Consider the following 22,332-nt stretch of genomic DNA (forward strand, 5'->3'; position numbering starts at 1 on the left):
TTCGAAACAGCATACGACACCTCCATCGAACACAAAGAGTGATAGTGAAGTGGCGACCGCTCTACGAGCTCCAGCATGCACAATCTAGCCGCAGCGGCGAGCTTTGCAACCGGATGTCGAGTCTCATCCATGCCTCTGCCAGCAACCTAGGTAGCCTCTCACGGGTCGTGTCATGAATGGCGATGCTCTAAAACACTGCAAACGCCCGGCTACGTCCATCATGTGTCGAACCTCCACTTCTCTGTGCTGCTCAAGTCGTCTCTTTGTTCAATCGTCGTAGCCTGCCGGTCTCTTCCGAGGTCCGTGTGGTACTGTAGAAGGTCAGTAAGTCTATGTGCAGTACAGCAATGCGACAATGCTCTTGATGCAAAGCTATCTTCTTCCGCTCTCGCAGACGGATTTTGCGTTTACCAAGCCTACGTACACGACGTACCTGGGTAGGTTAATGGTATTTGCGGCCTCGGCCCATCACCAAAGTACCTTCTGATCGGAGGCACGGTAAACTGTTCAACACTGTCAGTACGGATTCTGGTCTCTCTCCGAGCCTTGACATATGCCATACGAGCAGTACAGGTCCAAAGCCACCCACGACAATACTCCAGAAGATGGCAGGCTTAGCCCGAGCGGCCCAGTTTATGTACGCGCCGGGATTCGACCAGAAGGCGACGGGTGCCATTGTGGGGTGCTCAGCTAGCTAATTGGTGAGCCTGCGCTTGTCACTGTAGTTCAATGAACAGCCGGAGCTTAAGTGTAGGTGTCCTGGTCGTGTGCATATAGAGTGCTCATTGCTTCCGCCGACCAAGCTGCGGGAGAGACAAGGTTCAGTCTCCGCAGAGCCGCAGAGCCGCAAAGCTTGGCACTTCAATGCAGCGACGTAGCTTCAGCACACGATCACTTCACTTCGTTGGTCTGTTTGAAGGTTAGGAGCTGCATTGCTCTCCATCAAACGACGAACATGAACTTACGGGTACTCGGGCTCTTGTTAGCGCTGCTAGGCGCCGTTGCGGCACTGTCAGCGCAGGGTAGCAAGCTCCTGGTTGTGCTTGAGGACGAGGCGGAGAAGAGCAAGTACTCACAATTCTGGGCAAGCCTCGAAGGTAGGCATATACAACCACATCCTTAGTGATATGGACACGCGCACTCATGATACACGCAGATCGAGGATTTCAGGTAACATACAAATCGCCTAAGGATAGCTCATTGTCGCTATTCGCATATGGCGAGCCAGCGTACTCCCATCTTCTTGTCCTTCCGACAAAAGCCAAAGGCCTTGGACCGAACCTCACGCCAAACCTCATTGTAGACTTCATCAACGCTGGATCGAACATACTGTTGGCACTCTCCGCTCAGCTGTCTGTTCCCAGCGCAGTCAGCAGTCTCCTCCTGGAGCTGGACATCACTCTTCCTCCGGATAGGAATAGCTTGATCGTGGACCATTTCAATTACGACACTCAGAGCGCGAATGAGCAACATGACGTCCTGCTCCTACCCAGCCCACAAGCGAGTCGGAAGGACGTCAAGAACTACTTCTCCGTCGATGGACTGATCGCTTTCCCACATACTGTCGGTCAAGTGCTCGGAAATGCTTCACCGCTTCTATCACCGGTCGTGAAAGCACCAAGTACAGCATACATCTACAACCCGAAGGAGGAGTTCGAAAGCTTGGAAGACGTCTTCGCGACTGGCTCGCAAATCAACATTGTTTCAGCGTTTCAAGCCCGTAATAGCGCTCGCTTCACCGTTCTCGGCAGTGTGGAAGCTTTGGAAGACAAGTGGTTCGATGCCTCAGTCCAGCTACCCGGAGCTGGCAAGAAGAGCGAGAAGACGGCCAACAAGGCTTTCGCGCAGAAGCTCAGTGCCTGGACGTTCAAGGAGCTGGGTGTGCTGAGAGTTGGCAGCGTCTCTCACTACCTCAATGAAGGTAGCCAGAAAGGTGTCAGTAATACTACTGCCGTGGGCGCAGCTCTTGACATCAATCCGACCATCTACCGCATCAAGAACGACGTACACTACTCGATCGAGATGTCCGAATGGGAGAATGACCACTGGGCGCCATTCACACCCGCAGCAGGCGATGCACTCCAGCTCGAGTTCAGCATGCTGTCTCCTTTCTGGCGTCTGGACCTTCAGCCAACCGCACAAACCGCCAACTCATCCATCTACTCGGCAGAGTTCAAGCTGCCGGACCAGCATGGCATCTTCAACTTCTTCGTCGAGTACCGGAGACCATTCCTCACCAGCGTGGAAGAGAAGCGCACAGTGACTGTGCGGCACTTTGCGCACGACGAGTGGCCGCGGTCATTCGTGATCAGTGGCGCTTACCCCTGGATAGGTGGCATTTGGGTGACGGTCATTGGGTGGGTGATCTTTGTGGCGGTCTGGTTGTACAGTAAGCCGGCGCAGCCTAAGAGGCAGCTCAAAGCTGGGAACGTAAAGCGGTGAGGCTGCGCAGCTTGTGTTGTGAGCGCTTACATTGTACAGCATAGATGCTCAAAAGCAATGAGCACAGTATCTGCACTCTTCGCCGCGTGCGTACCGTTTCTATACTTTTTACATCCTCCTCGAGCCGCTTGACCTCTTCAGCATCGCATATTGCGCAGCCACAACCGACCTACAATCCGTGGTTAAATTTGGCAAACGCCACCTCAGACCGCCGTACCTAACCAAACACCCAGCGCCAAACAAACGAACCCAACCATTATACACTCGCCTTTGCCAGTCACCGACGTTACGTGCGTCTCATGCATCATCTGCTCCCTCTCCGCCTCCGCAGTTTCCTCGGCCAACTGTCGAGCAGCCGCCTCCGCCTTAGCCCGCTGCTTAATCTTCGCCGCCTCTTTCTTCGCAGCTTCAAGCCTCGACCGCCTGCTCTTCGTCATTATCTGCTCGATTTGCAGCTCCTTTTGCAGGCGTTTGTTCGATAGCTGCAGTTGCTCGATGTCGGGATGGTCCTCGGAGGCTTCCAAGACATCGCGGCTACGCTTCAAGGCCTGAGTTGGTGGTGGTGTAGTCAGGCCGTTAGGCGGTAGTGGTGGGCGGTTCTCCTTGTTGCTGTCGTTGGTCGATGCCGTGCTTGAGGTCTTGGCAGGGTCGGGTGAGTGTTTGAGGGTCTGAGGCTGGATGCTCATTGACGCCGCTGATGGTGTCAAGCCGGCTTGCTTGCTATGGGCGGCCTCTGAGCTGTTGCTGCTGACTGCATCGTCACTCGCAGGATCATTCTCCGGACGTGCACCTTCTGCTGTAGCCGCTGGACGCTTGGGCCTGTAGCTGCCCGCTGTTGTGCTACTTAGCACTGTCTGAGTGCCGCCAACACTGGTAGCTTTTGTCTGCTCCGGAGACGGGAGAGGTTTCGCCATTTCTGAGCGAGCCTTCTGGGCGAGCTTATACGCTCCTACACTCAGACACATTGCTTAGTGGCAGATTGACCGGACTTGAGAATGGGATGGGGATGCTGAGCGCAACAATGTAGGTGCAAACTGGACAGGTTATAGTGTCTATAGGATTGCGAAAGTGTCGTCTCTCCATTGTTGCATTCACCGGCAGGGCATGCGACATGCGACTGTGACTGAGACAAAGAGCCCGCAACGTTAATTTTGGCTGTAAGACATTGTATCCTGCTGAAACTCATGACGGCCGGCTGCAGCATGCGTGAGATCGACGCTCTGCAAGTCCTTCGTCCTGAAAAGGACATCTCACTCAGTATTGGGTACCTCCTGCCTGACATCAAACGCCACTCGCTGTGCTGCAGCTGAGCATGTGCCTCACTTGCCGTACGATGCAACCATCCGAAAAACGCCGATGAACCCAAGGAGCGACCTACCAACAACTGTTCCCGCGGAAGGGCTAACTGCGTCTCTCACTTCACCGGCCCTTGCCGTAGACAGCATCCCTCCTCAACCGGATGTAGTTGAATGACTCCGCATTGTACCAACGCCACCAGCCATATACCAGCGCAACGCTCGCGATGAACAGAATGAGCAAGGTTATCATCCATTTGGTCTTGCTCTCCATCATATCGTCAGCATACTGCTTGCGTCTAGCCTCCCTTACAGCAGCAGCAGTGGAAGCGGCGAGCTGACTGTTGCGTTCGTTCAGGCTTGCGATCTCCACTTGACCACGCCGGCGATCACCCTCCAGGATGCCATTCCTGATTTGCAACCTAGTAGTGAGGGTCGTCTGAACTCTCAGATATTCGGCCAGCTCGTTCCGTTGATTGCGCAAGCGAGCTGTTTCCGCTTGGACAGGGTCCTCAGGCTCGATACTCTGGTCAACGAGCGAGCGAAGGTCGCCGTCGACATTGCGGACACGCAGCTGCCTCTCATGATCAGAACTGTTGCCGTAGTCGCTTGCTAGGATGACCGCGTCTTGCGAGCTGGCTCTGCTCATTTGACTGGCAGATGAATGTGAGCTGTGGTTGGTCTGGGTCATATGGCTTTGATGAGATCGGTGTTGTCGGCTGGAGCGTAGCGACTTGATCGTCCACGAAGCCGGCAGGTTTGTGGGAGGGCGAACCCTCGTGACCGCAGCTGCTCAGCTGGTATTGGCGTACCGCTGATGAAGACAGTTTCTGTGACGTCGTTAGGACGTGGTAGATGAGAGCAGGCGCACAATTCCTGTTCGGGCTGTGCGAAGCTGGCAGTGTCAGAAGCTGCTGCGGGCAGTTACTGCTGGTTTCGGAGTCCGTAACGTTGGCAGTGACAGTCTGTGCGTGACGGCGATTTCTTTCCTCTCCAGTGGGTTTACCAATTGGTGGATCAACCGGAATTGTGTTTCTGAGGCAGCTGGGGACCGGATACTATGTGGTGGCCAGTCGAGGTCGATCGATGTAAACGATGGACTGTGTTGCTGGGGAAAGCCAGTCTGCTGCAGTTAAGTTGTGGGTAGACGATCTGGGACACGCCTTGACCCGGTTGGTTGCTGCACACAATGGTTTTGTGCGAACGTCCAAACGTTTGCGGTAAAGTCCGAAGCGAGCAAAGTGTTGCTGCTGAGGTCAAAGAAATAGCAAGCGAGATGAGACTGCTCTATACGTCTGTCGGTTGTCTTCCTTGTAACACACTGTAACACCTCGTAATATCCTGTTGCGGACTGATGCCTGTTACTTTGCCGCCAGAGTGTTATACTTCACTCGCAACAAAGACGGGAACACATGAAAGAGAAGGTGGTGCATGTGTCAATCGCCCAAAATGACTGACATGGGGCAGCTTTGAGTGATCCTAGACGCCTGAGACATGAGACAGCTCGCATAAAGCGGATAGACAATGGCCTGGGTTCGCCTCCGCCACAATTGACGAATAGACGAGGTTTAGTTTGATCGCGGCCGAAGTGAATGGGTCAGTCGGTGAAGCGAGTCGTGCCAGTATCCGAATGCATGTAGTGTAAGACGTGATTAAGTGCTATAATCTTATTCCTCATCAGAATCGCTGTAGATGTGGTAACATAGCCATGCTGTCGGCACGAAACTAAAGAACGATCATCATCGCTCCAGCGGTCATAGCGCCAAGAACCATGGCAACACCATACCAGCCGCCGTAGACAGCTTTGGGCGCGACGTGCGAAGCAGCAGCCTTGCTGGACGAAGCAGCGGCCGTACCAGTCGGACCGTACGTGCTCCCCGTCACGCCATGCACACCCAGCACATTCAGACTGGTCTGCGCGGCAGTGAGATGCGTTGCCCCGGCCGACGAAGCGACTCCCGACGCCGCAGTAGCGGTGGCAGAAGCAGTAGATGCTCCCACACCCGGCGCGTACACATTACCTGTCGCTGTCTGCGTGACGGTTGCTCCGAGGGCTGAACTGCCGCCCACGGCAAGCACACTACTCGCTTGACCGGGGCCGCCAATGGCCTTGATGTTGGAGGTGGTTGAGTCGTAGAAAGCGTTGGCGATGGCGACTTGGCCTGCGTCGAGATCGTAGACGACGTAGGCGGACCGCAGGAAGGTGTCACCGAGCAGAATCGGGCTGCCCTCGGGGAGGAGCTGGAAGCCAAACTGGCAGGCTGGAGCACCGTTCTTGAACGTCAAAGGTTTGCCATTGGAACTGTCGAGAGGGATGGCCAACTCCGAGAAAGGGACGGAAATGATCGGGCCGTTGGTGCCCCCGAATTGGTAGTCGATGGCGCCGGGCTATTGCATCTGATTAGTAATATTCATATGAAACAAGGTCGGTATAGCGTACAATCTTCGAGATGTTGCAATACACTAGGTAGCCGTATTCTTGATCGTTAATTACGCCGAAATACTCTGCAAGTTGAATGAAGAGATCTTGTGGCAGCGTCGTGAGCGTAGTGCCAGAGTCGAGGACGGCGGCCGTTGGAAAGTTTGTGGGATCGCTCAGAACGTATGTTCCGCTGGAGTCTGTCAGAGCCATCAGGCTCCATACTACGGAGAATTCGTCGATGGTGCCGCTCTCCGCATCGACCTGCAGGTCCAAGACGGTTAGATTGCCGGTGTACTTCGCGGTATCGTAGCCTCCGAAAAGCACGGCGCCTGTGCTTTCCTCGATGTCGTCCAAGTAGAGACTGTAAGCGCGGGTGTTGATGATTCCCTGGCTGACCATCTCGTCGATGATGTTGGGATACGGCTGGCCACCGTTCGGTACAAGCGATTCATGCGTATCGTAGCCAATGCCCATAATGCCTACCTCGACATTCTGGGCTTGCTGTGCTGCAGCCATGGTGAGGTTGCGCAGAGTGATCCCACCAATGGTGAAGGTGTCGGAAATGTAATCGCCCGTCACACCGGAGCCAGGCGTCACGTAAGAGATAGAGAACTCTCCTTGAGCGAGAAGCTCATATGTTGACGACTTTGTAGCATCGTCTGTCCCGCTGTCAGCTCGAGGTATGGTTACTGCGTCTCGCTGACCTACAAGAGCCACCCGCACACGTCTTGCAACCTTTCGCAGCGGCTGCGGAGAAGAACCAGACGTCGCTACTGCCGGTATCTATCTGAAGCGAGATTTGCTGTGGTGGTGTCCCGATCGAAGCGTTGACGTAGTACAATCCAACGTTCTGCGCATTGCCGAGAGTCACAGACTGCGGTGAGCGTTTCTGAATGCCTGATCGCTTTGCGACCCGCCCAAGTGGCATAGACACAACCTTGAGATCATCTGCAAGGCTGAATGAGGGTAGAAGTAGCAGCAAAGCCGCGAGTGTACTGGACAAACAGTACATCGTAACCCTTTCGTTAGTGCCAAAGAAAAATCAGGTCAGCGAAAGCGATTGCTGAAATTGTTGCTAAGCTGGGTAGTGAAGTAATGAGAACGGGATGAACAAAAAGAAGCGAGTTATATCATATTCTCGCCATCTGAGGCTGAGCAAGCCATCGTCGAACAAGGCGTCCACAGCCTGAAACAGTGACAGTAATACGGCGCTTCACGTCCAGGACTATGGATGGCTAGACTTAGCCATGCTTAGCTCCGAAGGTAGCCGGGGTAGGCATCTCCATGAACAATGCTGCTGCAGAAGCTCGCCAGTGCGCACATGACACGCCGGTGTGCTCCGAGGCGAGCAGGCAAGGGGAGATGAGGAGCTGCTGTTCGAGGCCGCGGTAGGCGAAGGGGTGGCTTGACGGGAAAGGCCGTCGGGTGGTGTGGGGGCGTAGCCTTGCCGGCCGCAGCTTGTCACGCAGTACCACGGGAGCTGAAGATGCTTGGTGAGCTTGTAAAGTGAAGGAGCTAGCGGCTTGCGGGAGTCATGCTCATGAGGCTGTGCAGCGAGGCGATATAGAACGGCATTACCTTCTCGCCAATGTGCCACGGTGTCCTTTTGAAGTCAGCACTGGTGGAGATTGCAGGCTGCTAAGCTTTACGGTGACGGTCCGCTTCGACGACCTGCCTTAGGCAGCACAACCTTCGCGCTCACCACATCCACATGACATTCCATGGTAAACACCCTTCGCGAGCCATATACGCTGTCACCATATATAGCATTCGCCGCGCAGCTTCAAGCATTCCTATGTAACGTCCACCGCATATCTCGTTGCAATGGATGCATAACCATACTGGGGGACGCTTCGATCTTGCAGCATCTTTCAACAGCCGCCCAAATCGAGTGAATGTACATTCTAGCCGCCTTCATTCCCTCAACAAACCCCACCCTTGAAGTCCAGAGTCAAGAAACAATAAGTATGAGATCCGATTTCATAGACTTCAGCCACAGAACTCCATTTCTTGCGTTCTCTTTCGATAGTGGAAGGAGTGGATGATCCACACCATGGTCGACAGAGCGCGCAGAGGCCTGGACGGAAGCCAAGTACGTGCCGGAATCACATCGAAAGACCGCAGGACTTTCAGGAACCGACCCCCGCTGCACCCCCGAGAAGGCGCTTCCGGTCTTGATCGGTGCTTCGCACATTGCCCGGATACACCTTTCAGAATAGGGTGGAACCCTGGGTCGAATATACGAAGAAGCCAGAATGACATGGCACCGAAAGTGGCGGGAATGGGAGCCATCTTTACAAACGCTCAACAACCACTGCCCGCAGTACTGACACTGACGTAGATCTGTGAACTTCTGTTATCAAGAACTGATGTATACTCCAAGCAATGGCGGCAAAGGGAAGATGTTTCATACTTCCTTTTATTAACAACACCAGTGCCTGCATGCAGATGTAGCCCCCTAAAGCATAGCTGCACACCAGGCTTTCTCGTTTAGAACGAGCACGTACGCCCCTTCCATTCCTTTTGTATACGAACTGAGCGGAGCGCCATCAGATGTCATGAGCATGCTGAACATGCAATCGGGCCCGGGGGCAGCGCCAGAGAAATGCATCCCTCCTACCAACAGTAACCCCAGCCCCTATACCAGACACTCGCTCGCCACGCACCATGAACGCCAGACACGCCTGCCGCACGTGGCTTGCAACCCTGCCTCGCATTTAGAGTCTCAGCAACGACTCGGCCGTTACCGCCATACTGCAAGGCGCCGCAATCGCCCGAAGATCAGATGCCGATGTTCGCACTATGTTCCCACCCAACCTCACCGATCACCCATCCTAGTCCTTTCAAGTACAGCCTCAGCCGCACTCTCCTTCTCCCCCCTCACCTTCGCGCCCTCCCCAACCTCCTCCTCTCCCGGACCACCCTCAACATCGTGCTCCTCCAACCTCGCCCTCATCCTCTCCTCCTGCGTCGCCCCATCACCACCCTCCGGCTGCTGCACCCTCTCACTCCCACCCCCCTTAGTTCCCCCACTCATCTGCCACTCCATCAACTTCGCAAACGCCCCCTCACTATCCTCACTCAACTGTCGATAACTCCCCACCTGCGCCACCTTGCCGTCCGCACCGATGCAGATTATGGTGTCGCTGCGTTGGATCGTCGACAGGCGATGCGCGATCGAGATGGTGGTGTTGTTGCCACGTAACAAGCGAGCAAGGGCTTGGTTGACGAGGGTTTCGGACTCGGCATCCAAGGCACTCGTCGCCTCATCCAGAATCAGTATATCCGGATTCTTCAACAACGCCCGCGCAATCGCGATCCTCTGTTTCTGTCCGCCGGACAACTGCGTCCCCCTCGCTCCAACAAACGTCTCCAGTCCCTCCGGGAAATCAGAAATAAACTGACAATTCGCCTCCCGCGCCGCCCGGACAATCTCAGTCCGACTCGCCAATGGACGACCATAGGAGATATTCTCCGCGATCGTGCCGCTAAACAGCACAGGTTCTTGCCCCACATACCCGATCTTGCGACGCAATTGCTTGGCATTCATGGTGCTGATATCCTTGCCCCCAATCAGAATCGTGCCAGCACTGGGCTGGTAGAACCGCATGAGCAGACTCGCCACGGTACTCTTCCCCGCACCCGAAGGCGCGACAATGGCGACGTTACTTCCCTCCGGAATCTCAAAGGTGAGATCATTGAAGATCCGCACGGCCGGGCGGGTGGGGTAGGAGAAAGCGACGTTCTTGAACTCGATGGCACCGCGGAGACTCTTCACGGGATCGCCGAGGGTCGGGCTGATCTCCGCCTTGCGGTCCTGCAGTTCGAAGAGTCGGGATGCGGCGCCGACGCCTTTCATCAGTTCGCTGTAGAAGGCGGAGAGGCCGAAGAGACTACTCCCCGCGTACCCGGCGTACATGAGAAAACTGGTGAGATCGCCGATGGAGAGGGCGCCGCTGCGGACCATATTCCCGCCTACGTACAGTAAGGCGATGAACGTCATGTTGCCCGCGAAGCCGGAGAAGGAAAAGAAGGTCGCGGATATATACGCTTCCCTCTTCCCCAAGGTGAAGATTTTGCGGACCTGATTATTGTAGCGTCGGACTTCTTGTTGCTCGCCCACGAAGGCTTGAGAAGTGCGCACATTTCCTAGTCGTTCCTCGGCGATTTTGGTGAGAGTGCCGAGATTCTTCTGGATCTGGCGGGAGAGGTTACGGATGGCGCGGCCGTAGAAGAAGGCGCCTATCCCGATGATGGGGAAGACCAGGGCGATGACGCTGGTGAGTTTCAGACTAACGTAGGTCATTAGTGTTACGCCAGCAGCGGCGGAGACGAGCGCGCGCAGGCCGTCGGACATGTTTTGTGTGATGCTTTTACCCACGATTATGGTGTCGCTGCCGAGGCGGGAGATCAAGTCGCCGACGCGGTTGGCGTCGAAGAACTCGGCGTTTTGGATGAAGGTGCGTTTGAAGAGTTGGCTGCGAAGCTTCGTTACTATCCGCTCGCCGACGATGCGGAGGAAGATGATGCGGCCATAGTTTGCGCAGGCGCCCGACGCGATGAGCGCGGCGAGGGCGATGTAGAATTGCTCCATGGACAGGCCGAAGAGAGTGCTGGACTGCGCGCTTGCGGCGTCGAGGATCTTGCCGATGGAGAAAGGGATGCTCATGCTGATGGTGCTACTGTAGATTAGGAAGATGAAGGCGAGACCGAGGGAGCGCCATTCGGGGAGGGCGATTAGGAGGAGGCGCCTGATCTCCGCCCAACCTCCGCCTTGCGCCGTCTCGCCTTCTTTGCTGAGACGTGCGCTGAGGTTGAGTTGAGAGGCTTGGGCTGCCTTTTCGGTCCGCGCAAAGCCATCGGCGTCTTCGTAGTGGTCGTCTGGGTCGCCTTGGCGCTGGACCTCGTCTCTGTATGCTTTCGCGGGCACCGCAGCTTCTTGTGAAGTTTGTTTGGTGGTCTGCAGGACCCTACGCGGTTGCGGTGTGCGGATGTGTTGACATTGGAACGCTATTGACGGTCGTGCCGGTGGCTGTGGTCGTCCTAGAGAAAGACATCGCCCACCAATGTTTATATTGCCTTCACCACGTCGCCATCTCCGCAAGCCAGACGTGTCCGCTCGTATTCTCGTGGTAAACAGCGCCCCGTTTCCAAGACTATCCCATGCTCTATGCGCAAACATGCGCGACCCTAGCGCTGCCATCACAGCCGTCACAAGCCCTCCAAGTGCGTCTCTCAGGCGAAGTCAGCTTCTGCTACCGCCTGTAACAGCGGACAAATGTCGAATATGTCGTCATCGCCAGTTGAGTCGCGCAGAAGGTTTGTAAGGTACGCTTTGATTGAACGTCCTGAATGGCGAAGATGCCGATCACCTCCTGACTGTTGTCTGCGGCCTCGCAGTCTACTTTGTCGCTGGCTTTAGCTGAGCATTGAGAGCATCATCAAGTCGGACGGTCTAACATTCACCTACCCCGGCCCGCCCCGTCAAGCTCAATGCGAATGCGCGCTAGCACGTGACGGGCATTGCAGGCCATACTAAGAGGAGAGCAAGGGAATACTTATGTTCTGTGCAACGCAGAGGTTCAACCGTAAAATGGTGAATGAGTCCTTCGACCTGACACCCATCTATGCTACAAGGTCTTGGCGTGGTCCGGAAGACGCCAACGGGCAATGCCTCCCAGCGCCGTAGCGCCTCCTTCTCCGTTTCCAGCGCACCATCACCGTACCATCCGAACCAAACACATCCGAAAACATCTATCGAAGATAACTGTGTTACACCCCTACCGCCCCTGGCGCCCTCTCATCCTTCCGCAAACTCACCAACAACTCCCTCATCCTCGCCTTCCCCGTCCCACTCGCGCCCCCCGCCGCTCCCTTCCCACTCAAATCCACCAACTTTGCAATCCGCTCCCAGCTCGTGCCCCCACTCGTTGTATCCTCGCGATTCTTCAGAAACTCCTCCGCCTCCTTCCGCGTCTGCGCCATCCCCTTTTCCTTCTTGTTGTTGTAGTTCTCGTAGAACTCGTCGATGGCTTCGCGCGCGGCCTTCATCGTTTCTTCCTTTTTGCGTTGGGAGACTTCGTCGCGGTGTTGGAGGGCGAGGGCGCGGCGTTCGCGCCAGGAGCGGAGGACTTCCGGTTCTTCGTCGTCGTCGTCGTGTTGTTGTTGGGTGTTGTCGTTGGTGCGGTAAGGAAGTGTGTTGCCTGTAATTGTGCCGCCGGGTGCGACACGGTCGTTTTGCGTGTCCACGGCGGGGAAGGAGGATTCAAAGTCGCCCATCATGTCGTCCTCTGCTGCGCCGTTGGTGTGGTGGGTGTGTGACGGTGCGGAGCTGTCGCCGCCACCGAGTAGGTCGTCATCATCGTCGCCGTCGGCTACTGTTGCAGTGTTGTCGGCGGGTGAGGCGAATTGTTGGGCATCGTCGCCTAGTGCTGCGCGCTCACGGGCGAGGAAGTCGGAGGGTTCGGAGGACTCGAGGGCGTCGAGGGTGGGTTGGCCTTGCGCTTCGGTTTGGCCTGTACCATATTATCAATACCGACAGACCAATTCCTCCGCTGTCAGTGGGTTACATACCAGCATCGAAGTCGTCTAATGAAGGGAAGCGGTCCGCCATTGTCTTTGCTGCTTCTGACGGTTACGATTCACAGGTCGATGCTCTCACCGCGGCCTACAATGATAACAGAGTGTCGAAATCTGGTTACGGTATGGAGTAAGTGGAGATTGTGGTTATATGTTCTGGCACGATCATCGTTATGGTCAATAAGGTAGCTGTTGCTTGAACATCAATCATTGCTGCCTAAGGCTCAAGAAGCTTTCGGATTCCCTCTGAGCCATCTCCATCCCAATCGCATCGCGTTTCTCCACCACCACCACCACCACCACCAAGTCACTCTACAAACAATGGCCTACTCCCCCGAAGCGGTCCGCGCAAAATTAACCTCCCTAAACGAAACCCAAGACTCCATAGTAGCAACCTCCCAATGGCTGCTCTTCCACCGCCGCCACGCCCCCTCCACCGCCCAACTCTGGCTCGCCCACCTGCAAACCCCCACCCTCACGCCCGCAAAGCGCCTCAACCTTATCTACCTGGTCAACGAAGTCGTGCAGCAATCTCGCGCACGCGGGAAGACGGATTTCGTGCTAGCGTTCGAGCCGATCATTGCGGAGGCTACGGCGAGCGCGTATAAAGGCGCGAATGAGAGTGTGCAGGGGAAGATTGGACGGGTGGTGGAGGTGTGGAGGCAGAGGGGGGTGTTTGAGCGGACGATATTGGATGCGGTTGAGGCACGGTTGGAGGAGGTGAGGAGGGCGAAGGGGGGAAAGAGTGGGGGGAGGCAGTTGGGTGGGACGTTGTTTGGTGGTACCAGTGGGAGTGGTAACGGCGTTGTGCCGGTGGAGTTGGAGGGCGTGGCTAAGAGTTTGGCGAGTGTGACGAAAGCAGATGTTACGAAGACGCCTGCGGTGGAGAATGCGGAGAGGGAGTTTCAGAAGGTTACGGATGCGAGTGCGGCTGTGCCAAGTCCGCCCGTGCATGCGGCGAGGTTGAGCGCGTTGTTGAGGAGTCTTGCGACTGCGCAGGGGGCGGTTGAGGCGAGTGTGCGGGCGAGGAGAGAGTTGTTGGCGGGGTTGGAGAGGTTGGTGCAGGAGAGTAAGGTGAAGCTGGCGGAAGATGAGGCAACGATGGAGATGCTGGGGGTGAGGAAGGAGGGGATCGAGGTTAAGAAGCGAGAGGTGGAGGATGGCATCATGCGAGGGCTGTCTAACCCGTCTTCGCCTGTAGCGGCCTCAGCGCCTGCGACGGAGGGTCTGGCGCAAGATGGCGCGGTACAGACGAACGGAAACGGGGCAGAGTCCACCGCTCCCGAGGCGGAGTCCTTCACGCCTCCACCACCCGAAATCGAGTCCTTCACCCCAGAGCTGGCAGCCAACGAGGGCAGCTTGACCGGCGATCTCGCACCACTCCACGACACCTCCAACATGAGCCTGCCAGCAATGCCAGACAGCACTGAATCAAACCCCACCGGCGCAGACTCCATCGCAGAACTTCCACCCACTCACGACGAGCCCGCACCCTCTTTCGAACCGCCACCAGCATTCGAGCCGCAGCAGATAATCCCAGGATTGAACGATCGAATTCGCCAAGCCTCAACTGAGATCCCAGCCTCCGCGACTGCTAATGGCGCCAACCCGGGCGATCCCAGACTCAAGCGTAGGAAGATGTCGCACCCGAAACCTAGTGATACGGAGGATGATGTCGACCGCGATATCTTCGGTGCGGGAGGGGCGGGGATGGTGGGGGTGGATGAGGATGGGGTTGCTGCGTTGCTTGCTTGAGTAAGTGGGTGCGCAGCCGTTTTCTGCAAGGGATAATGAGGAAATGGGGTAGGCTGTGGGTGGCGGATGGTATTACTGTGTGCTCCAGATGCGACTGGAACGGGGCGTCAATAGCAGCATGAGAGTTTCAGGCCGCGTTTTAGCGCTGCCGTGGGTGTTGAAAGAAACAAATGCTCGTCAGCTTGCTGGTTGCAAGTCCTCGAAGCGGACGACAAAAAGAAATCTGTGCTGGCATTATCCGGACTGGAAGCCTTGTATGTTATCTGAGCGACACAAGCGTGTATCTGACCAACCTCGAACATTGAGGTAGTCTGCAGGTCTACGGATTTCATGGTTCCCATCTAGCCACAGACCCTAAGCATATGGAGAGGGACATACGGACTAAATGAGAAGTAGGAGAGTAAGTAGTTTGTCGAAGACCGACCTTTGATCGCTCTAGTGGACAGGCATACGTCTGTGAAGGCTGAACGCGCCGCACGCTGGCATAGCATTGTAATGTCTAGTGCAGAGACTATCATTTGAGCTTATCTGTGTCTTTGCATCAAAACTTTCTGTCGGCTTGAGGTAAGGTGCGAATGGGCGGAAAGAGGCGTGGCTCGTCACGAGGCAGTAGAGCGGAATCCCAAGCTTCATTTTCCATCCATCAAGTACCTCCTTTCCCTTTTCCCACCCCAGGTCTCTGACGAATGGTGTGGCGACCGTCATGACTGTGTTACATACACTCTAAAGCAATCTTGCTCAAAGACCCCAGTCATTATTACCAACGCGAATCAGAACTGCCGGACATTTTTGCGGCCGCTCTTGGCCGGTAAAGGTGGTCATGGTGATGGTCATGGTCGTGCGAAAGGAGCCATAGTATAAGCAGCCGGCTATAATAGGCAAAATTACCCACTATCCGTTCCTAGAGGACGCGCTGCAATCGGTACAAGGACTGCTGTATCTGCCTACGCCGCCTGGTCCCGGATCTTAAATTCTACAGAAACCGATCCAAATGAAGATACCATCCGGTCCTCTGAGGATCTCGACGACACGTCTCATGATAAGATTGAAGCAAGGGGAGGCGACATGCTCGAGCGTCTATCACAAGAGCATACGACAGTGTCCGCTTCCCATCGCGCCACAAATGCATGGACAGTAGCTGTCATGGTGGGATGTAAGTGCGTACCTGTTTGAATTGTAGCTGACACACTGCGTAAGCATGACAATTCGGCGAAGTGTTCTGTGCCATTTGGAAGCACCAATCGCGGCTTATGCTTTACGAAGTCAAAGCCGCTTTGGGCTTGCCATTCACTTCATCCCCAGTGTCAGTGGTCAGAGTGTTACTACACCGGCTTCATGATATCGTCCCATATCAGGTCAGGTAGGCAGTAATCAGGTTTTTCGCACTGCATAAAAGAGCCAGAAACTCCCCATCTGCACTTTCCGTCCACTCATATTCAGATTTTGCCAAGCTCACATCAGACAATCAACTACCGAACACTCCACAACCGAACAAGTCACGATGGCAGTCAACGCAGCACACCAAATCAACATCACCTCCGAGCTGTACAGACGAAAGTCGTACCTTTGGCACGGCGACCTCCGACTCGCGGGCAACGGCACACCAGGCAAAGCCGAGCCCACCAGAGCCTTTCTAAGACCAACGCCCAAGGACTACGACGGAATGGACATCTTTGAGCGATGCAGACAGGACTTCCTGGTTGCGCAAAGGGCGCTGGGGTGGGCCCAGGTGCTCGAGGTGGAACGTTGCCGTATCAGAGGGGAGGAGAGGACTGCAAGGATCATGCAGACGATGGCGAAGGAGAGACGGGAGAGGGCGGAGAGACGGAAGCGGGCGGAGGGGTATTCGGGTGCTGGTTTGGATTGAGTCTCTGAAGCATTGGCTGCGGAGTTGGGTGTAGTTGGCTTTTTCAGCAGTTTGTTGCGCTGTTACGACTTTGGGATTTAGGGCACAGCATGTACGATACCCAAACGCATTGATTGTGATCATATACGCTTATTGGCCTTTTCGGCAGCTTTCCGCCTCTCTGCACCCTTGGGATACGTCGCATGTCCGAAACCTCCGATCACTGGCAATATGAGTCTATAGCTTGCTGAGCAGCATATATATCTGCTATACACTTGGGAATGTGCACTATGCCAACGGTCCAACCCAGTTTCGCCGCCATTTCCCAATTTGGCTATAGCTTATGCCGCTATGCCTGTTCCTGTACGTGACAGATGAACTAGCCGCTAGATCTCCCACTCTATCTCCGACCAGCTATACACATACCGATCACCTACCATCAGATCGTATCATCCCAAACCCAGTAAACACCCTCATAGTTCATTGAGCCACCCACAAGGTCTGACAACATGGCGACCCAATCCTTCCGCGACATCTACAGCTACCTCCCCCCACCCTCCGAATGCTTCGCCCTCCTAGTCGGCTGCATGGAGCTGACCGTCTTCGGCCTCGGCGGCCTCGCCAACCCCATGGAATTCGGCAAAGGCTACGGTCTCCCCATGACGCCCGCCACAACCTCTCAAGCCCACCCGGGCGCACTCGAAGCTTCGTCCGACGAGAAGCAGAAAGCCGGTAGCGTGCAGAAGACGCAAGAAGCGTACATTGCCGCGATTGCTGCACGGAATATTCAGAATGGCGTGTTGATCCTGACGTTGGGATTGTATGTTAAGGATCGGCGGGCCATGGGTATTGCGTTGATGGCGGGTCTGGTTGCGACGGTGGGGGATGCGTTGATTGTGCAGGCTTATGGGGTGCCGAGTGCGGTTTGGGGACATTTGATTGGGGTCTTTAACAGTGTGGCTATTGGAGGCTCGCTGTTGTACTGGGGCAGGACTGATCCTTGGTGGTAAGCTACGACGGGGAGCACGCGTTGGTATGATGTTTCAGGTCCGAAGTTGTATGTTGTAAGCGTCTGCCTGTATATGACCAAGCAGCATTGCCAAACGTGCGGATAGTATCCGGAGCGATGGGCCGTGCTCGAGATGCTTCTATAATCTAGGTTCTGTGACAACAGAACGGCATTACACATTCAGTTCGGCGTCGCCCACAACACCCAATTTCTCCTCATACTTCGCAAGGGCAGGCTTGACGTCAATCTCCAGCACCTCATCCACAATCTGCGGCGACCTTCCAATGAACGTTTCAGGCTCCATCAGGCGCTTCAGATCGTCAAGAATGGGTTTGAAGAAGTCATCGTTTCGTATCCGCTCGATGAGATCGTTAGCTTTGCCTTCTTGCTTGACGACAGCGCCGGCTTGGTGTGACAGTACGCTAAATCCACGATTAGCTAGCCGAAAGGAAGGCATGGTATGCAATTGGATGACGTACCGAATCTTCTCATGCGCATCCTGCCTTGAGTGGCCTTTGGTGACCATCTCCATGATGATGTTCTCCGTTGCCATGAACGGCAACTCTAGGTCTATCCGCTGTCTAATTACAGCTTCGTTGACAACCAGGCCCGAAGAGACATTGTTGAGCTAAAGGCTTGTATCAGCTCATGCTAAGCGAAGGTATTTTAAGGATACCAGCTTACCAAGATCAAGCAAGCATCCGCGCACAAGAAACTCTCCGGCAGCACGATCCTTCGTATCGCCGAATCGTCCAGACTCCTCTCCAACCACTGACTCTTGTACGTTTGCTCCGCCTCTGCACTGAAACTCGAGAGCATTCGCCCAATCGAACAGAGCCGCTCCGACCGCATCGGGTTCCGCTTGTATGCCATCGCACTCGACCCGATTTGGTCCTGCTCGAAAGGCTCCTCCAGCTCCTTGAACATGGCAAGATGGCGTATGTCGCCGCCGATGCGTTCGCAAGTACAGCCGAAAGACGACAACGCATGAACGATGTCAACGTCGATCTTCCGTGAGTACGTCTGGGTCGTACTGAGAGATGCGCCGTTGAACCCGGCCTTCTTCGTCACCAATCGATCGAGTTGCTTTACCTTGTCATGGTCGTCTTGGAAGATGGCAAGGAAGGAGGCTTGTGTGCCGGTCGTGCCTTTGACGCCGCGGAACTTGCCGAGGAGCCTTTCGCGAGCGTGTTCGAGGTTGTGAAGGTCGTCGAGAAGGTCTTCGATCCAGATGGTGGCTCGCTTGCCTACTGTCACCATTTGGGCGGCTTGACCGTGGGTGTAGCCCAAACAGGGCACACTGCGGTATTCTTTGGCGAATGCGCTGAAGCGTTGGATGACAGCTGCGAGCTTCGGTAATAGTTCGTCAAGCGCATCGCGCATAAAGATCTGTGCCGTTAGCGAAGAAGGACGATCGCCTGAACTTCGATTGCCCTACCAGGTCTGCATTGTCTGTCACGTAGCTGTTTCCAGTTAGCACATGTACTTCTAAGGACTTACAGGCACGTACCGTACCCAAGCCAGCATCATACATACCAAGAAGTAGCACCCCAGTGAATTATCCCCGCCGCTGCCGGAGCCGCAAGACCGTACGTATGCACGTGAGCCATGACATCGTGCCGTCTCCGTTTCTCCTCGATAGCGGCGGTTTCGAATTCGTGGTCCTGAATGAGCGCGTGGTCTTTCAGCTGCTGAATTGCTTCAGTTGTGATACCCTCCAGACCCAATTCGCGTTCGGATTCGGCAAGGAAGATCCAGAGTTCGCGCCAAGTGCTGAAACGGTTGCGTGGCGAAAAGATGTACTTCATGCGTTGACTGCAATATCTTGAATTGAGCGGGCTGCAGCGTCGTTAGCGACATCCAAGATCGTGGGAACAGAAAACGACACGGACATACTTCTGGTAAGTATCATATTTGGCATCGAATGCACTTTTGGTAGGGGTCAAATGCGTCATATCCATTAGTGTTGCGAGCCTGACATCGGGCGTCGATACCATCCGTTGCCCAGCGCCATCAGGCATTCTCGACGAAGTGGTTCCGGACATGTTGCTTCACGGATCTGTCAAAGTTTGTGTTGCCTGCAAACAAGTGGTTCCAACAAACGGTGCTCGTGGCGAGCGGTACAATGATATTTACTTATGTCGCGACGGAGCGACACACGACGGTGGATGTGCTCACGCGAGCAATAAATTTCGATGGAGTGCAGTGCAGTGGAGCAATGGAGCAATCTGGAGAGAGGGGCCCGTGCGTAATCGGCTCACTGAGAAGCAGGGAAAAGTAAGGTACGCCATAGCGTAAGAAGCAGAGTAAAAGAAGTCGGAACCTGTTGATTATCGAACGGTGGTCGCATTTACTATTCTAGCAAGGTGTTCTAGAAGATGAAACCAATCGTGTGGTCGTACCACCAGGCGGCACGCCCACCGTTTGCCTTCCTGTCAGCCGCCTTCGCCAACCACTCCTGTTCGTCCGCGTCAATGATGTCCTTGCCGGTGAACAAATCAGCCTCGTGCGGTTTAATAGCGTGAGTCCGTTTGATGACCTTGTAACCAAGGATGAGGAGCAGATACACTGGGATGCCGATATAACCAGTCTACCGATCAGTCAGCTTTTGCCATGTGAATGTCCTTATGGTGGCGTTGGCATACAATGAAAGTCTTGTAATCCCACCTCCCTCGAACGAAGACGGTGAAGTTCTTCGTGAGAGCAATGATACAGCAGAAGACGAGAGCGACGATACTGCCCCACAAGCCGAACGGAGATTTGTACGGCATCATCTTGTCGGTGATTCCCTGAGAAACATCGTATCAGTACACATCTTTGCGGCGTCATCAATTAGTCAAGTCGAGCTCACCTGCGCACGTCGAGCCCGCACAAAGTAGATGTGGGAAACGAGGATGGATATCCAGGACAACAGCCCGAGGATGGAGACGACATTCACGAAGTAAGTGAACACTTGTTTTGAGCTCGTGGAGACGTTCAAGAAAGCCAAGCAGCAGACGGTGGCGCACACTCCCAAAGCGTAGTACGGGACACCCCTCTTGTCGGTGATTGCGAGGAACGCTGGTGCCTGCTTCTTCAGTGCCAAACCGTGCAACGTCCGAGACCCAATGTAGAGATCGCTGTTGGCTGCCGAGAAGACGAAGATAAGGATGCATGCGTTGAGAAAGCCGGGGAGACCATGAATGCCTGCTAGACGGATTGCGACAACGAACGGCGATGCGGCAGCTGAGCTGGACTTCTTCGTAGCGAAGATGAGCTGGCTGCTGTTGTAAGGCACGATCATACCTAGCAGGAAGACCGAGCAGATGTAGAAGATCAGGATCCGCCAGAAGGTTAGTTTGATAGCTCGCGGGACGTTTCGTCTTGGATTTTGGGCCTCTCCAACGGTCACGCCGACCAGCTCGGTGCCCAGGAAGGCAAAGACTGCCGTGACCATGCTGCTCCAGACAGCCAAGAAGCGGCCGAGCGATCCCTTGTCAATGTAGTTGTGGAAAGCGCCAGGATTGTGCCAGTACCGAACTAATAGGACGGTTAGTGACGTGCGGGAGAGCATCTGTGCTCTACTTCAGCGTGTTACGCACAGCCTAGGACTTCGTGGTTGGGACCGCCACCTGCTGCAAGTACGATGCAGAGTATGATGATGCCGAGAATAACAGCAATCTTGATGCTGCTGAGCCAAAACTCAAGCTCACCGAAGACACTTTTCCAATGATCAGCACGAGCAACGCTTGTGATCGACGGGAAATGCCGGTCAGTGCACGTACCGGACTCCGAGGTAGTTGATCAGGATGATGACGACTAGAAAGACGGCAATGAAAACGCCAGGATTCACACGTTCTGGCGGACACCAGTATTGCTGAGGATATTGGGTTAGACAGTCAGCCAGAGGTCAGACAGCATGGGGCCATTTGGCAGTGGGTATACGCACAATGACCAAGGCGGCGGCAGTTAGCTGATTCGGGGTAGTGATCTGGAGACATTTATCAGCCCTGTCACAGACGTTACGTTCGGCAACCAGCTTACCCAATACTTGAAGAGGTACGTCCATCCAAGAGCGAAGCCAAAGGCAGGGTCGACGAATCTGGTGGCGTATGGATAGAATCCACCGGCTCCGGGAAGCCAAGTTGCCATCTCTCCAAGCGCGGTCATGACCTGCACTCGACAGGTCAGTAGGTGCGCAAGGTATGATTAAGTCTCTGTTCAGGCAGTACCATGTAGACAAGACATCCAACGATACAGTAGGAAATCAGGATTGCAGCAGGTCCTCCTGTAGCCAGCGCACTGCCTGTGCCGATGATAAGACCTGTACCAATGGCGCCACCAATGGCAATCATGGAAACGTGACGTGCAGAAAGGCCACGGTGCAGGCTGTGGTGCTGGTCGTAAGGATCGCTAAGCTTGGTAACATCTCTCGTTGGCGAGTCGTCGCCATGTTGTTGGTACTCGTATGCTTGCTTCTCAGCATCATCGCCGTGGTAGGTTGCCATGGTTGCAACACCGCCCCAAGAACGGAGAGTCGACCGCAGATGGAAAAATTGAAAACGTCCCAGCACAGAGGGTGTGAGGCTCTATAAGCTTACGGAAATGGCTGCAGTACTACCTTGGCCTACTACAAGGACAAAGAAGCGAACTAATACCACCGCGGCTGAGCGGTCCACTTCGGCCAGGATCCCGTTAGTGGTGGGCGTATGGCGTGCTGCCAAGAGTGTTATCAGCTTGGCAGAGTGTCAGCCGCGTCTCGAACTGCATGATTAGTTGCTAACTCGACTTTGAGATACCATCGAGAGATACGACCGACACAGAAAGTGGGGAGAGTTCGAGGTCGAGTGTATCATTCTTTTGCAGCGCGGGCGGAAGGCAGGCCTCGAAGCTTGGTGGGGTCCATCAACGCTCCGACGAAATTTTCGACGGCATTGCCTCGTGTACCGCTCAACATGCTAGACCATTGGCGTACAGTCAACTACGTACAGGAAGGACAGTAAGC

At 54.9% G+C, this 22,332-nt stretch overlaps 12 protein-coding genes across 12 annotated transcripts; 4 read left to right on the top strand and 8 right to left on the bottom strand.

Moving 5' to 3' along the window:
* Positions 1-267: 267 nt before the first annotated feature.
* BAUCODRAFT_124787 (uncharacterized protein) lies at positions 268-676 on the bottom strand (the record flags this gene model as incomplete). Its single annotated transcript, XM_007680817.1, has 3 exons — positions 268-311; positions 434-503; positions 563-676. The coding sequence occupies 3 exons, from the start codon at positions 674-676 to the stop codon at positions 268-270; spliced, it is 228 nt and encodes a 75-aa protein (XP_007679007.1).
* Positions 677-955: 279 nt separating this feature from the next.
* Positions 956-2,442, top strand: BAUCODRAFT_26266 (uncharacterized protein; the record flags this gene model as incomplete). Its single annotated transcript, XM_007680366.1, has 2 exons — positions 956-1,097; positions 1,157-2,442. 2 exons carry the CDS (start codon positions 956-958, stop codon positions 2,440-2,442), a joined length of 1,428 nt encoding a protein of 475 aa, XP_007678556.1.
* Positions 2,443-2,645: 203 nt separating this feature from the next.
* BAUCODRAFT_150274 (uncharacterized protein) lies at positions 2,646-3,356 on the bottom strand (the record flags this gene model as incomplete). The annotated part of the gene is made up of 1 exon (XM_007680818.1): positions 2,646-3,356. One exon carries the CDS (start codon positions 3,354-3,356, stop codon positions 2,646-2,648), a length of 711 nt encoding a protein of 236 aa, XP_007679008.1.
* A 505-nt stretch (positions 3,357-3,861) lies between these two features.
* On the bottom strand, positions 3,862-4,428 carry BAUCODRAFT_150275 (uncharacterized protein; the record flags this gene model as incomplete). Its single annotated transcript, XM_007680819.1, has 1 exon — positions 3,862-4,428. One exon carries the CDS (start codon positions 4,426-4,428, stop codon positions 3,862-3,864), a length of 567 nt encoding a protein of 188 aa, XP_007679009.1.
* Positions 4,429-5,462: 1,034 nt separating this feature from the next.
* On the bottom strand, positions 5,463-7,171 carry BAUCODRAFT_124789 (uncharacterized protein; the record flags this gene model as incomplete). The annotated part of the gene is made up of 3 exons (XM_007680820.1): positions 5,463-6,125; positions 6,178-6,818; positions 6,868-7,171. 3 exons carry the CDS (start codon positions 7,169-7,171, stop codon positions 5,463-5,465), a joined length of 1,608 nt encoding a protein of 535 aa, XP_007679010.1.
* Positions 7,172-9,184: 2,013 nt separating this feature from the next.
* BAUCODRAFT_57380 (uncharacterized protein) lies at positions 9,185-11,041 on the bottom strand (the record flags this gene model as incomplete). The annotated part of the gene is made up of 1 exon (XM_007680550.1): positions 9,185-11,041. A coding segment is annotated over one exon (1,857 nt), but the record flags the coding sequence as incomplete, so codon positions are not given.
* A 680-nt stretch (positions 11,042-11,721) lies between these two features.
* BAUCODRAFT_94132 (uncharacterized protein) lies at positions 11,722-12,821 on the bottom strand. Its single transcript, XM_007680821.1, has 2 exons — positions 12,733-12,821; positions 11,722-12,674 (listed from the first exon to the last, which is right to left on the bottom strand). Exons 1-2 carry the CDS (start codon positions 12,770-12,772, stop codon positions 11,932-11,934), a joined length of 783 nt encoding a protein of 260 aa, XP_007679011.1. The 5' UTR covers positions 12,773-12,821; the 3' UTR covers positions 11,722-11,931.
* A 238-nt stretch (positions 12,822-13,059) lies between these two features.
* On the top strand, positions 13,060-14,064 carry BAUCODRAFT_53492 (uncharacterized protein; the record flags this gene model as incomplete). The annotated part of the gene is made up of 1 exon (XM_007680543.1): positions 13,060-14,064. A coding segment is annotated over one exon (1,005 nt), but the record flags the coding sequence as incomplete, so codon positions are not given.
* Positions 14,065-15,626: 1,562 nt separating this feature from the next.
* Positions 15,627-16,604, top strand: BAUCODRAFT_219815 (uncharacterized protein). Its single transcript, XM_007680822.1, has 2 exons — positions 15,627-15,646; positions 15,691-16,604. Exon 2 carries the CDS (start codon positions 15,995-15,997, stop codon positions 16,358-16,360), a length of 366 nt encoding a protein of 121 aa, XP_007679012.1. The 5' UTR covers positions 15,627-15,646; positions 15,691-15,994; the 3' UTR covers positions 16,361-16,604.
* Positions 16,605-16,848: 244 nt separating this feature from the next.
* Positions 16,849-17,349, top strand: BAUCODRAFT_150281 (uncharacterized protein; the record flags this gene model as incomplete). The annotated part of the gene is made up of 1 exon (XM_007680823.1): positions 16,849-17,349. The coding sequence occupies one exon, from the start codon at positions 16,849-16,851 to the stop codon at positions 17,347-17,349; it is 501 nt and encodes a 166-aa protein (XP_007679013.1).
* A 171-nt stretch (positions 17,350-17,520) lies between these two features.
* Positions 17,521-19,393, bottom strand: BAUCODRAFT_124795 (uncharacterized protein; the record flags this gene model as incomplete). The annotated part of the gene is made up of 6 exons (XM_007680824.1): positions 17,521-17,770; positions 17,828-17,976; positions 18,033-18,737; positions 18,787-18,811; positions 18,885-19,187; positions 19,245-19,393. The coding sequence occupies 6 exons, from the start codon at positions 19,391-19,393 to the stop codon at positions 17,521-17,523; spliced, it is 1,581 nt and encodes a 526-aa protein (XP_007679014.1).
* Positions 19,394-19,719: 326 nt separating this feature from the next.
* BAUCODRAFT_132943 (uncharacterized protein) lies at positions 19,720-22,150 on the bottom strand (the record flags this gene model as incomplete). Its single annotated transcript, XM_007680825.1, has 8 exons — positions 21,560-22,150; positions 21,372-21,500; positions 21,277-21,318; positions 21,113-21,204; positions 20,930-21,048; positions 20,200-20,867; positions 19,994-20,137; positions 19,720-19,938 (listed from the first exon to the last, which is right to left on the bottom strand). The coding sequence occupies exons 1-8, from the start codon at positions 21,833-21,835 to the stop codon at positions 19,720-19,722; spliced, it is 1,689 nt and encodes a 562-aa protein (XP_007679015.1). The 5' UTR covers positions 21,836-22,150.
* Positions 22,151-22,332: the final 182 nt, after the last annotated feature.

This window comes from Baudoinia panamericana, assembly GCF_000338955.1.
Source record: "Baudoinia panamericana UAMH 10762 unplaced genomic scaffold BAUCOscaffold_10, whole genome shotgun sequence".
NCBI classification, from domain to species: Eukaryota; Fungi; Ascomycota; class Dothideomycetes; order Mycosphaerellales; family Teratosphaeriaceae; genus Baudoinia; species Baudoinia panamericana.